At 43.8% G+C, this 14,204-nt stretch overlaps 1 protein-coding gene across 1 annotated transcript in view; it reads left to right on the top strand.

The window, feature by feature from the left end:
• Positions 1-538: 538 nt before the first annotated feature.
• ZFYVE26 (zinc finger FYVE-type containing 26) overlaps positions 539-14,204 on the top strand; it is a 61,776-nt gene continuing 48,110 nt past the window's right edge. Inside the window, exons 1-9 of the mRNA XM_054969953.1 lie at positions 539-642; positions 2,665-2,859; positions 3,973-4,051; positions 5,271-5,360; positions 7,000-7,540; positions 10,379-10,509; positions 11,019-11,183; positions 11,330-11,418; positions 11,727-11,887. Coding sequence (XP_054825928.1) covers positions 2,669-2,859; positions 3,973-4,051; positions 5,271-5,360; positions 7,000-7,540; positions 10,379-10,509; positions 11,019-11,183; positions 11,330-11,418; positions 11,727-11,887 — 1,447 coding nt within the window. The 5' untranslated portion in view covers positions 539-642; positions 2,665-2,668. The remainder of the gene's footprint in view (positions 643-2,664; positions 2,860-3,972; positions 4,052-5,270; positions 5,361-6,999; positions 7,541-10,378; positions 10,510-11,018; positions 11,184-11,329; positions 11,419-11,726; positions 11,888-14,204) is intronic.

Below are 14,204 nucleotides of genomic sequence, written 5' to 3'. Positions count from 1 at the left end.
GCTCTCTTCTTCAGGAGTGGAAGTATGTAGGGTTTTAACCAGCCAGAAAGCGGGAGGGATATTTAAGGGAAGTGTGTAAAGTATAATAATCTAATTAGACTGACAGAGCAGTGGTGCGAAAAGCAGAAAATCTGCCTCTGTACTGCGAGAAGAATGTCCCCGCTAAGGCGCGGGGGTCTATTGTTCCTAGTAGTTCCTTGAAGGGAAGGGACTGAAGTGGACAGCGGCAGAAGCCCCTACGGCAGAAGGGTACACGGGAGGACTCGGCCGCTCCCACCACAGCACGGCCCCCACCACAACACGCTCTCCCACTTGGCTCTGAGGGGCTGCAGGAATTCTGGCCCCCAGCGGCGGAATCGGAAAGCGCCTTCCTTGGCAATGTTTACGTGGGTCTCGGGCACATGACACTCGCGCCCGCTCAGCTGACGGCGTCTGCCGGCACTTGTGGCCTCAGAGAAAGACGGTCTCTTCCTCCTCCAATACACCGCCAGATTCCCCCGTCGCTCGGGTCACCTGATTTACCCTTCAATATGGCCGCTGCAAGAGCGCTTGAGTCCGCTTTCAAAGTGCAGACGAGAGTTGTCTACTGAGTGTCTGGAGGCGCCAGGCAAGAATTGGGGGCGGGCAGAATCCTTTTTCCAGGTAGGTCAATGAGGTTTCTCAGTGGGGGACAGGAGGTATAATTTTTCCTTTGGGACCGCGTTTTTCTTCCCATTCCTTCTTTTCTAAGACGGGGGTGTCGCGGTAAGCAAGAGCCGAGGAAGAAAGGCAACTCCAGCGGAGGAGTTCGCCGTCTACTGAGTGTTGGGATTAGAAGAGAGCGATTGGGCCGGTCTCCCAGATATTCTGTCCTATCTCATTGCACACATTTCAGTATATGCAACTTTTAAATAAACGGTTAGTCAGGAAAAGCTTCCGGGAAATTGTCTAAATGACCAGTAGAATGAACAGAACTTCTTAACAGTAAACAGTACTGAATTAGATAAACCAGGTAGCATCATGTGTTCAATGGAGAGTTATAAAATGGAATGGTTCAGGAAGACATTGTGGACTATACCACTGTGTATAGTATGTATTATTTGTTTGTTATATGTATTATCCTAATGCCACTGCATTGCTTTCTGCTTATGCAATGCAATTTTGGCGCTGTTCACAATATCATGTCTAATACTTAATGCTTTTTTCAGATTTCTATAATCCTAGTCCTATTACATTGCTTATCAGATGTTTTGTTCTGTTGCTTTACGCTGTATAATCTGCTAGTCTTAATGAGAATGGCAGACAATAAAATAAATACATTAAAGAAATTTAATAGCAGTTGGCTACATAAAAATTTGTCAAGGAGGGGGACCCTGATTTTATATGGAGTTCACTAAATGGGCTTGGGTTTTTCCCATCAGGTCCGTCTGTCTTGTTTCTGCAGGAGTAATCTTCAAAGTTTGATAAAGTACAAACTTTTAATCAGAAATTCCTGACCATTTGCTTCACCCCTTTAGAAATAAGAAGGTAGGCAGTTTTGGAGAGGGAGGGCATGAAGGGATGAGCTGGTGCTTGGCTGGCATGGCTCTTTCTTATATGCTATCTCCTCTTTGGGATCAGGAAGGAATTTTCCTTCAGGCCAGACTGGCTGGGGATCCTGGAGGTTTTTTGCCTTCCTCTGGGCATAGACCACTGGGGGAGCGAGGGAATATAGCTATGAATCTCCTCCACTTTGCAAGAGATTGGACTCAGTAACCCCTGGGGTCCCTTCCAGCTCCATGTTTATTACATGCACACTGAGATTCTTCCTCTGTTTCACAGCCCCCCCACCTGAAACCTATCATCGAAGCCTGCAGTGTCACCTGCCTGCTCACCCACCCAGACAAGATTAAGTCCCTCTGCCTTTCTCCTTTATGTTGTCTGGTTGATCAGGATGCATTTGGGTAAGAGGATTAGAGCTGCAGGAGTGCCTGGCAGCTAGTTTCCTCTTTACTGATGCATCCTTCATTAGGCTTTTGATGATGACGCCCCAGGAAAGTAAGCCAATGCTTTTCCTTGCTACAGTGTCTGGTGCTTTCTAAGAGTGCTTGTTTTGGGGCACTTGTGTTTTAAACTAGAACTGGTATTGTCATCTTAGCTAGATTCTAGAAGCATATAGAAACATGGCAATGTCTACTTGTACGTGCATTTATTTGTTTTTGTTAATAATGCTTTTATCCCATTTTCCTCCCCTAACAGTTCAGCTGAACAAATTAGAATAATATAATTGGAATCAACAATATATAGATGGCCACAAAACTACCTCCTGTTAATCCTCTTTAAAAGTATAGCTTAATACGCTTTTCTAAGAGCTGGGAGGCAGAAATACTCTTAATCTCTGGAGGCACATTTATCAAAATTGACACACTATTGGAAAAACTGCTGCCATCCTCACCAACCTGGCAAATGGAACCACAAGTAGATTTTACCCAGAGAAATGTAACTGGCACTTTCATACTTGGAGAGACTCTTTTTAATAAATGTGAGGTTCTGGACTGTGGAGGCCTTTGTTGTCTCATTTTGTAGAATTATCTTTCAGATTTTAGAGGATGCAATATAAGAGAACATTTAGGGAATGTAACTTCAGAGGAAGTTTCTGATGAGTTGTGATATTTAGTGTCTTTGGATGCTTGCCTTTTGAAACAGGAACATGCTTCCATTTGGTAAGGAGGAATCCACTTCCTTGGAACGGCTTTTCTGGTTTTTCTGTGAGTGTGTGCAGCGAGGAGACTGGGAACTTGCCCAAGCCTGTGTTCCTCAATTGCAGCAGTGGCCGGATGATGGCACTGAAAAGGTGGGAATGATCCTGCATGCGCTGGTAGCCTGCCCTTCTCGTTTGAGGTGAGCATAATAAGAATTTTCTGATGCTGGTTGGTAGACGTAAAGAAGAATATGCAGTGGGAGGCATCTTAAGACTTGAAATAACATGTCACTTTTGAATGTATTCCTTTATTGCTTGCCCTGCTTAGCATTTTCAAGCTTATTAACAAGTAATTTGTTGTACATGTATCAAACACAGAAGTTGATATAAATTCCAGATTAGGTGTTACCATGGCAGGGTATCTTCAAAGCAGAATATTACTTTTTATTGCATTATATTTTTACAGCAAGTAGAGACAGCTCACTCCTTGCATTGTTTGTATGTATTATGCTGTTTTATTGCATTGTCTTCTCATTCTCTAATCTGCTTTGAGGCTCAGTGAGAAAGGTAGAATATATTAAAAAAATGTAAATAAGTACATTTTTTAAAAAATACATAGACCAAATTCTGGGACCGTTGCAAGTTCCAGGGGCATTCTGTTGCTCCTGTGCTCTGCTTGAGAACACCCTGGAGCCTCTAGCTGGTTACTGCTAGAAGCAGAATGCTGGACTAGATGGGTCCAGCAAAGCAATCCTAATGCAGAAGCAGTAGCAGCCTTCTAGATCTCCAAAGAAGGCCTATTGGTCTAAAAACACTTGCTGCTATCTAGTACGGGCAAATGTGTGTGAATGCAGGCTTGTGAAAACATGCCTCCAAGACAAATGGAAACATCCCATTGGATCCTGGTCTGTGTTTGGGGGAAAATATTATATTTAACTGTGGGCAAATTATATTCCCAACAATAACTGTGTCTGGGACAGAAAAACCCACATCTGCAATACTACTCGTTGCCTTCCTCTCTTTCACTCTACAGTAATATAGACTGTATGGAATATCCCCAGATGCTACAAGGTAGCTGAGACATGGCAAAGGTGTATAGGCAGCTGGGCTTGAGGAAGGGTATCTGGGAAGGGCTTGTGTTTGGGGATGCCTCTTGAGCTGGCATTTATACAGTCACCATGGAGAATGAAGCCTACAGTTCAGGGCACAGCTACTTGAGAATAATTGCTGCAGAGGTTAATGGGATTTCAGATATATGAATGTAGAGATGAAATATAAATGTTTAATCCTGGTGTATGTTTTTTTTTCTGTAGATGCAGATCAAACTGTAGTCCTCAAAGACTTGCTTGGTTTTGGTTCCTTGTACTGCAGAAGTGGTTAGCATTAGAACAGGTAAAGAAATCTCTTTAGTTCCAAGTAGGGAAAATTCTTTTTGTGCATGCCTCTGCTGTGTAGTGCATTGAAGGCCACTCCTTGGGGACCTGAACCCAGTATCTGCAGTCGGATATAGCCCCATTGAGTAGAAGAAGGGAGAAGGCTTTAGGATTGACCAACCAGATTAACCCCCCACTTCATATGTAAAGAAGGGATGTTTTAAAAAGTGCACTGTCTCTTCCTGCTCTCTGGATGGAGTAAACATCTGCCTGATTTGGCATCTCCTTTTTGGCCTATGGGTATCAGGGCCTCAAATAGAGCCATGTACTCCTTACAACTTCTCATGAGACATCTGAGGTTTTCTCTGAAGTCTGCAGCAATGCCGTGGCTACTGTTGGTTCATTATTGTCTCTATAATGAAGACTTTCTTGTGTGGCAACCCCTCCTGCATTGTGAGCTTCAACACCAACAGAGGTGCTCTTCATCAGGTGCCTTCCTGGCCGCTCAGACTTGGCTTTATGAGGGATCTCCACCACCACCACCCACACACACCATCACAATTTTTCTACTAGATGCCAATTGAATTTGTAAATTACTGTTGTGGTAACTGTGAAATACAATACTACATTTTGGAAATATAAATGTATTCCTTGTATCCTTCAACTTTTGACATTTAATAGAAAAAACAAACCATATAGCAGACTATGAAATGTTGTTTTTCGCACTTAATCATGAAGTGTTCATTTTCTGAATATATGGGCTGCAATGCAAAGTAGCTGCTCATGTACATGTATAGTGGACGATAGGACTTGTTCTTCGGTTTTCCCCCCAATATGTCCTCCATCCCTAGTGCTCCTTCTGTGCCTTTCCAAGCAGCCTAATATGCAGCTATTTAAACAGGTTATTCTTGCATGGGGATAAGTGATGAGGAGAGCTCCATCTGCATGAGCTGGGCCAGTAGGAAAACTTGGCAGTTTTAAAAATTGGTAGCAGCAGAAAATTTCCTATGGGATTATTGTTGCCATCTTGAAAGGAAGCCAGATTGTAGACTTGTAAGTACTGTCAGCTGAGTAACTTGTTGAGATGTGCACTCGATTTATTCAAGAAATGCTTATGTAGATTGAGAAATGAATTGCAATCCCTGTCAACATGCGACTGCTTTAAAAATGAAAGCTATCAATGAATAAGTGCTCATTAAATAGTTCCTAATTGTTTCAATTTTCTCTGATTGTTCTAGAAAACGATTCCAGTAGTTCTCCAGAGAGAAACGGAATTCTTAGTGCTCTTAGAAGAACTTGGAAAGGACGTCTCCCAAACCACCCTTGAGGTATGGCTCCCTGCTGAAGAAAAGGCTGGTAGTACTAGAGCAAAATAATATGTCAACAAGAGCAGCATTAATTTCAACAGGAGCCACATTTAACACTGCTCTTGAGTGTGTGATGGATGAATTTATCTGGTTGAGGTGATGGGACTGCTGCTCTGGGAATTCCTTTGAAATAACAGGGGGAGGTGAAAGTTGGAGGGGTGTGAGGACAGACAAGCAGCAACAACTTCCCCTTTGTTCTAATCTATGCACATTTAAGGCCTATCTATGGGACTTGTTGGGAAAAGGCAGTCAATGTAATTTTAAGCTCTGTGTCTGTTTACTTTTATTCATCTCCATGGGTTGGCTAACAAGACTTTCCTTCATGACTAGATTACTGTCAGACAATCACAGCTTTTGAAGATCACTGCCTGTCAGCAGTACTGCTTTGGGCAATATGGAGCACCTTATCAGGGAATGATTGTCTATGGTTTAGTTACCTTTTGACTCTGTCAGATTACCTTATCAGAAATGGCTGAGGGAAGCAAGTGGGTTGCTTTAGTGTTATTCTTGCTTGCTCCTTCTGTGCATGGCAGAGTTGCAGCTCTGCCGTTGCTGACCTTTTTGAGAGTCTCTCATTGGGTTCCAAACAGGAGATTTTGGATATTTGCCCTGTAACTTCTTTTGTCTTTTTGTCTCTTACTGATCAACATTTATATAAACAAGAGGCTGCAAATACTGTTAGGAGTAAATAGCTAGGAGTACTTGATAATTACTTCATATTATTGGTCAATTATTTGTGTAGCTAGCTAGTGAGCAGTAGCTCAATTCAGACGATGTCTAAAAAGAACATTTGTCTATTCTGTTAATTTTTTGTCCTACTTTTCCTCCAAGGAGCCCCCATGATTCGAGTTCAGTAGCATCTTCAGATATCTGAAGAAGGGAGCTTTGACTCTCAGAAGCTTATACACTGGAAATCTAGTTGGTCTTTTAGGTGCCACTGAATTTGAATCTTGCTTTTCTACTGCATGGCTAACCACCTGAAACTCCTTTCCCTATGTTCTCACAACAGACTTGTGAGGTAGGTTAGACTACGAAGAATAGACTGATTCAGTCATCTAGTGGAAATTTGAACTTGAGTCTCCCCAGTCTTAATCTAACACTCTAGCCACTACACTGCATTGGCTGTCAATGCAGTCAGATATTTCCAAAGGACAGTAGAAACTGGTGATTCTTCCAGATGCCCCACTTAGCTGGAGAGCCTTTTTCCAGTCATCTCTCTGTGCTGACACTGGTGGTTTGTCTGTTAAGTTGCCTTCTGGCACCTTGAGGATTCTTCTTGAAGCACTAGAGAACAATGAGGAAGATGCAGCACTGTGGCAGCTTCCTTTTTAGCATTGCAAAAGAATCCATGCACTCTGGAGGATGAGTGAGTAGCGGCTGTGGGGTGAAGACAGGGTTGGAGTGGAGCTCTCTAGCTGACTATCTATTCTTGAAATTATCCTGCTGTAGGTTGGAGGTTCTCATTAGGACGGGGACAGTATGGTTGTGTGAATAGGGACAATATAGTTGACAGTTGCTATAGGTCTTGGATGTTTCTCTGATCTATTTGTGGATAGGAATCACTTGCTGCCATCCAAGCTGTGTGTATTTTCTTCCTTAGGAGCTATATGAAGCTTTTGAAAACACACATGGGTTGAGCAAGAAGCAAAGGGACGGATCTGTGCTGAAATTTAGTGTGGAAGTCATCTCTGCTCTCCGAAAACTGCTATTGCAGGCACCTCGGAAGGTGCAAGTTCTATTGGACTATCTGCAGAGAGATCCTGCTGGACAGAATTCTTCCCTAACACACAGTGGCTCTGAGCAAAGCCTTCTTCTTGGCTTCCTCTGGGACTCCCTAAAGCTTTTGAAGGGTCTTCCGCTAAATCCAGAATCATCAGAACAGGACTGGAAGGATGTTGTAGATGAAATTTATAATGGACTCAGTATACTGAATGTGGAGGTGGAGAATCAGACCGGGGAGCTGCGCCTTTTGTGCAGAGAACTTTTGGATGCTTGTTGGGCTGGAGGAAGTCCACTGAAGGAAGAGAGGTTGCTCAGCTGTATGTTGAGGAAAGACAGCCATGCCTTGCTAAGTGTATTTGGCAATGTTTTCATTGAGAAGATGAGAGAAAAACTGCTGGGGCCAAAGTCACCAGGCAAAGGTAATTTTTTTCTTTGTTAATTTCCTGCCCACAATGAGTAGAGTGCCTCACTTCCAAATCTGATCCTTCCCTGCCCACCAGCCAGTATAGCATGTGCAGGATATCCTGTTCAAAATAAGAGGATACTCCAGAGGACTCTGAAATCATGCAGAAGTTTCTGGGGCACCTTTACATCTCCATGCAGGGAGTGGCACCTGCAAGTACAGTATACTCTTGGTTTGTACATCTTGCTTCACTTCAGTAATAGGTGAGCTCTTGGAGGCTTGGGTTCCTGACCAGTTTGAGTAGAGTTGGTCCAGCATTCCACACAAAAGAATATACCAGTCTCTCATTTTAAAAACAGAATATCTGAGTCTTTTATTTTTTTTAAACAGATTTTTAAAAGTAGGTTTTTTAAAGCAGATTTCACATTGGGGTTGGCTTGTGTGATTTTTTGTTTGCATTTCACCTAAAGTTGGGCCACAGTTCTTCCTTTCGCTAACATCTTTTAGTGTCTTGGTCAGCAACAAAATGGGCCAATCTAGAGTTTAATATAAAGGCATAGAACTCCAGCCCATGCCAGTCTCTTCTGTTCTGACCTTAGAGCAGCCCTTCTGATTCCCAAGCCTTCCAACTTTCTCCTGCTACACCTTAAAATAAAGTATGGATTAGCTTATGCTAACAACAATAAAATCCTCCTAGATTCTTATGCTGTTTATTGATTTCCATGCAGCAGAGAACTTTAGTCTGCAGTCAAATTAAGTATTAAAATAACATGCTGCTTCCAACTAGTGACTTGCCTGAGAGGATTAGGCAGAATTTGATACTTCAAATTACTGTAGAACTTCATAAATGAGTTTGGAAATCAAAGCTTATCTCTAATCTCGTGTCAGATGTCTGTACAGACATTGAGCTAGCAGTATAGACCAACTGAAACAACTTGTTGCAATCTCTGCTCTTGCTTGTACAGATAGGTAGAAATGCAGGTTAAGAGAACCTACGTGGTTTCTCTGTTGAAGACTATGTGGTAAAATATTACCATGGAGAAATGATAATGTATGTTGAATCATCCTGCTATATAAAAGGCAAACCATATTCCTGACAATTCACTTCCTAATTTGGTGCACCTACAGAGAACGCTGCTGTGGAGGGACGCCCAGATGAGGCAGCCCCTCCCTCCAGAGAGCATGCTGTGGCAGGGAAGCCCAGGCTGGGATCAGGCACGGATCAGGCGGCAAATGCCTGCCCACTGCCCTCACCCAGCTGGTATTAGGAGTGAGGCAGGTGGCAGTGCCCACCTCTCACCTTCACCCAGCTGAGATCAGGAGCGAAGCAAGTGGCAATGCCCACCCCCCCATCGCCCAGCTGAGATCAGGAGCGGAGCAGGGGGAAATGCCCACCCCGACCTTCACCCAGCTGGGATCAGGAGCGGAGCCGGTGGCAATGCCTGCTCCCCGCCTTCACCCAGCTGGAATCAGGTGTGGAGCAGAGGGCAATGCCTGTCCCCACTTTAACCCAGTTGTGATGCAGATGTGATGCAGGGGCAGTGCCTGTCCCTACCTTCACCCAGGTGGGATCAGGTGCAGAGCAGGTGGCAATGCCCGCCTCCCACCTTCACTCAGCTGGGATCAGGCACGGAGCAGGTGGTAATGCCCTCCTTCTGCCTTCACCCAGCTGGGATCAGGTGTGGAGCAGATGGTAATGCCATCCCCCACCTTCACCCAGCTGGGTGAAGGTGCAGAGCAGGTGGCAATGCCCATTCCCTGCCTGATCCCAGCTGGGGTCAGGCATGGAGCAGGGGGCAATGCCCGCCCCCATCTTCACCCAGCTGAGATCAGGCGCAGAGCAAGGGGAAATGCCTGCTCTCTGCCTTCACTCAGCTTGGATCAGGAGCAGAGCAGGGGGCAATGTTTGCCTCCCCACCTTTGCCCCGCTGGGTTCAGGAGCAGAGCAGGTGGTAATGCCTTCCCCCTGCCTTTGCCCAACTGGGATCAGGAGTGGAGCAGGTGGCAATGCCCTACCCTTGCATTTGCCCAGCTGGGATAAGGCATGGAGCAGGTGGCAATGCCCACTGCCCACCTTAACCCGGCCGGGATCATGAGTGGAGCAGGTGGCAATGCCCGCTCCCTGCGTTCACATAGCTGGGATCAGGAGCTGAGCAGGAGGCAATGCCCACCCCCCTTTACCTGGCTGGGATCAGGCTCGGAGCAGGAGGTAATGTCCATCATCCTTCACCCGGCTGGAATCAGGCGTGGAGAAGGTGGCAATGCTCATCCTGCACCTTCACCCAGCTGAGATCAGAAGTGGAGCAAGAGGCATTACCAGCCCCCTTCCCACCTTCACCTGGTCTGGACCAGGCACGGAGGGGGAGGGAATGCCTGCCTGCCTGCTGTCCCCTTTCTAGAGCCTGTTGTATTTTTTCCCACAACGGGCTTTGTTGCTAGTCCTATATATTAGGGATAACTCAGTGGTAGTATAGTATTTCCAATCCTATATAGAACACACAGAAAGACAGCATGTTTAATAATTTTCAAAGAAGCAGCATGTTTAATAGTCTTGATAGGGATTGTGATTATGAAGAAACTGGTTGTCTTATTCTTCAGTACCGAAGTAGCAGTGGGTTTATGAGATATTCTGACTTCCTCTCAATGGTTCATACAGACCCAAACATAATAGCAGATTATACTTACCTCCACCAAAATGATGGATTTGAGCTTTTGCTGTTTAATGATAAATGTAGGCTTGACATTTAGAAAATAGTTGCTGACTAGTTGCTCTTGGCAGAGAAACCTGCATCTGTTAATGTAGTTATGTACTTTGAGGAATATGTGAAATTAACCCCCATTATGGATGTTTCAGGTGCATCTGAGCAGTTGGATGCTGAGCGGGCAGTGATGGCACTATTCTCCGACCCTGAACAAGCTTATTCTTGGAAGGCTGCCTATTTCTACTTCCTTAGCAGCAATAAACACTTCTTGGAACAAATTCTGGTAAGGCTCTAATGAGACATTGTGTAGGAAGACGGACAAATTAATCATGTTGGCGCCACTGTTTCAGAAATACGTTAATCCTATGAATGGCACTCCTGGCTATCCTGGATTAGCACTGAGTCCCCCTCCCACATAGTTGATTGATGAATTTCAAAGTATGGCCCGATGCTTTTTCTGAATTCCAATGAGAGATAGTCCAATCTTACCATCAAAATATCTGAAAAGAGATTGATATGTAGATTAATAATTATAAAACATTATTATAATTATAAAAAATATAAATTATAATTATAAAAAATTATAAAAAAAATAATTATAAAACAAGATACAGTAGTGTCACCCTCGTGAATACATGTTTTCTTTCGGGTCTTCTTTCCTGCCAACTGGAGAACCTCCTGGGGGAAAAAGATACACTGTGTTTCTAAATTTTCTTGGATTAATTTTACTAATGACTCTGTTTCCCATACTGTGGTCCACAGTTTAAAAAATGTAAGTGATTCTTTTGCCAGGTTACAGCATTAACATTACTGAAAAAAGAAGATTTCTCTAGCCTCAGTAACTTATTGAGGAGGGAATTCAGCCGCCTCCGTCGCCTTCTGATACTACTAGGTTGGACTCAGTGTCGTAGTCTGGAATCAGCAAAAACGCTGCTGTGGACTCTTCACAAATCTCAGGCAAGTAATTCATTAGTATACATGCTGGGAAGGTACAATTTTTTCCCTCTTTGATTTCAGTCAGTTTCTTGGATGATGAATTGGAAGTGCTGATCTTTTTATGAATTTTTTTTAAATTACCATGTTGTTCCTTTTTTTATCAACAGGGCTCCTGCAATGACACAGTCTTAAAAGAGTTCTGTGATGGGTTGTGTTCTCAGTTGGAGGTTCTTGAATGGTGTGTACAACAAAATAGGTAATGCAGCATGAAAACTGTTGTGCTAATTCTGTTTGACAACAATCTGTTCTCCCCCTCCCCACCATACTGAGAATGACCTGTGCTGGAACTTAGTGATACAGGTCTGTGTTCAAATTCCTCTCTTTATTTTAGTTCAGAGATAACTCTGCTTTGCTATGTTGACAGGTAAGTCAGTATAGCTATCTTTTAAGAAGAGTAATGTGAATTGGGATTGGAAGCGTTGGGCATCTTCCTCATTTAGAGAAAAATCCTAGGTAGTAAGCTAATCTTGCTGCTGTTAAACCGTTTTTTCCTCCTCGTTGTAGTAATCGTCTCCCAGAGAAGATACTTCTGCAACACTTGCACAATTTGGATTGCCACTCTTCACTTTATCACCTTCACCACCTGACCAGCCTTGTGGCCCTGGATGAAAAAGCTGTCATTGAACTTCTTCAGAGAACTGCAAGCAGGGATACAGAAGCTCAAGGTAATTATGTCAAGGATATGAATATAGACAACAGCCCATTTAGTGCGTGTATAAGAACTCATTGTAATAAGTTACATTGGCAGAAAACAATAATAATCACAATAATAACATTTGATTTATATACCACCCTTCAGGACAACTTAATATCCAGTCTGAGTGGATTACAAAGTGGTCCATTATTATCCCCACAACAATCACCCTGTGAGGTGGGTGGGGCTGAGAGAGCTCCAGAGAGCCATGACTAGTCCAAGGTCACCCATCTGGCTTCAAGCGGAGGAGTGGGGAATCAAACCCGGTTCTTCAGATTAGAGTCCTACTGCTCTTAACCACTACACCAAACTGGCTGATCCTTTAAATGCCCAGATCTCAAAGGCTTTAAAGGTAGTGACCAGCACTTTGAATTGTGTTTGAAAGTGGACAGGTAGCCAGTGCAGCTTCTTTAGAAATGGGGAGGCATATTCCTGCTAGTCTGCTTAGTTCCACATCCTTGCTGCATCATGCTGCCCCAACAAAATCAAGTGTACGTAGAATGCATTGCAGTAGTCTGATCTGAATGTTAATAGATGTGTGTGGTGAGTACACTAAAATCAGAGTTGACTTTTGGTGACCCCTGGTGGGGTTTTCATAGCAAGAGACTAACAGAAGTGGTTTGCCATTGCCTGCTTCTGCAACCCTGGTCTTTGTTAGAGGTCTCCCATCCAGTTACTAACCAAGGTCAACTCTGCTTATCTTCTGAGATCTGACAAGATCAGGCTCACCTGGGCTATCCAGGTCAGGGCTTTGTTAATAGATAATAGTGGCCAGATCATGCCAAACAAGAGAGGCTGCATCTAGCCCACCAAGCTGAAGTTGGGCAAAGGCACTACTTATTGCAGAGGAAATATGGGGCTCTATGGCCTTCTCCACAGCAGCACTTTCCTTTGGAGACCCCAGTGTTGCTGGGGCTTCCTTATGACAACCATTCCCCTCTCCCATGCAACAGGTATTGGTGGGAGTTGCAGGGTTTTTAAATCAACAGTGAGCATACTGATATATTGATGTGCTACTTGCTGATTTTTAGAAAAATCTAAAAAGCCCCCTTGTGGTGGGGGTGGGGGTGGCGATGAGGGAATGGCTGCTTTGGGGATTGGGCAGATGGCTGCTGTGTGGTTGGAACTGGGAAAATCCAGTGTTTTCTGCCCACACAGCAGCCAGCTTGAATTTGCTGCAACCTTCCCCAAAACATAGCAGCAAAGCAGGTTTGGGATAGATCACAGAAATGTTAAGGAAGACCAAAGTGGTACACAGAAGCACCATGAGGGGAAGTAGGACAAAATCCACTTCCATTGGACGAATTACCCATGTGAGAACAGCCTGTCTCTAAACATGGTATCCCTTAAGTTGTGACCCCTCTCCACATTGTAGGGGTATAACCCCGTCCAGTGTAGGCTGGTTCCTTAATCCCTTGTTTGGCTTGTTTGAAAAAAGCAATCTATAAATATTTTAATAAGTAAAATATTAGTAACCAGCAGTACCTCCTTATTTGGGCGGAGGCGGGAAGTGGGGTCTGGGCTGGTCTTCAGTCTAGTTTGTGTTTGATCCTGTTCATCACAAATTTTCCTCTCCTTGTGCTCTAGGCCATCTGGTGACTCACTTCATTACCTAACTCTTTCTTTTCTTCCCTGAAGTATTTTGTTTTTACATCCTTGCATTGTAATCCTGAGGGCAGGGTGTGTATGTTAATTCCAGTGCTGCACCTAGCAAGTTTAGGCACTTTATATATAGTAACAGCCACCTGCAGGTTATCACAGTCAGACAAATGTTGTTTGTGTGAGTTGGACAAGAGGTCAGTATTTCTGGTATGTAGAATGCCAGCAGCTACATTCCTGAAAATGTTTAGCTGTTTCGCTGTTAAGCCAGAAACAGATGAGGGGAAATCACAGTTGATATAAAGACCCTCTGTGTAAATTCTAGTGTAGGCATGCATGTGGAAATTGAAATGAACTAAAAATATTATATTAGTATTTTATAGAATATGATGACATGTAGCATTTATATAGTGACTATCAAGTATTTGAAGCATTTAGAGTGATATATCATGCACTCTTAACCCGGACAGGGGCTTAGAACTTGCCTAGCATTTCTGTGGGTACAAGGAGGGGAGGGTGATATTTGTAGATTCCCACCACTTTGCACCAGTCCAAAATGCTGGGTGGGGGGACCCCAGAAATGGTTTGGAAGAATTGATGAAAATAATCCCCCTAATACATGCAAAAATTCTAGATGGGATCCAGGTCATGGTTCCTGAGGATAGCTTCCCATATAAGCATAAGATAAT

The sequence above is a fragment of the Eublepharis macularius genome, chromosome 2 (genome assembly GCF_028583425.1).
Source record: "Eublepharis macularius isolate TG4126 chromosome 2, MPM_Emac_v1.0, whole genome shotgun sequence".
NCBI lineage: Eukaryota > Metazoa > Chordata > Lepidosauria > Squamata > Eublepharidae > Eublepharis > Eublepharis macularius.
Note: the sequence above shows the minus strand (reverse complement) of the source record. Positions and strands in the feature narration are given on the sequence as shown.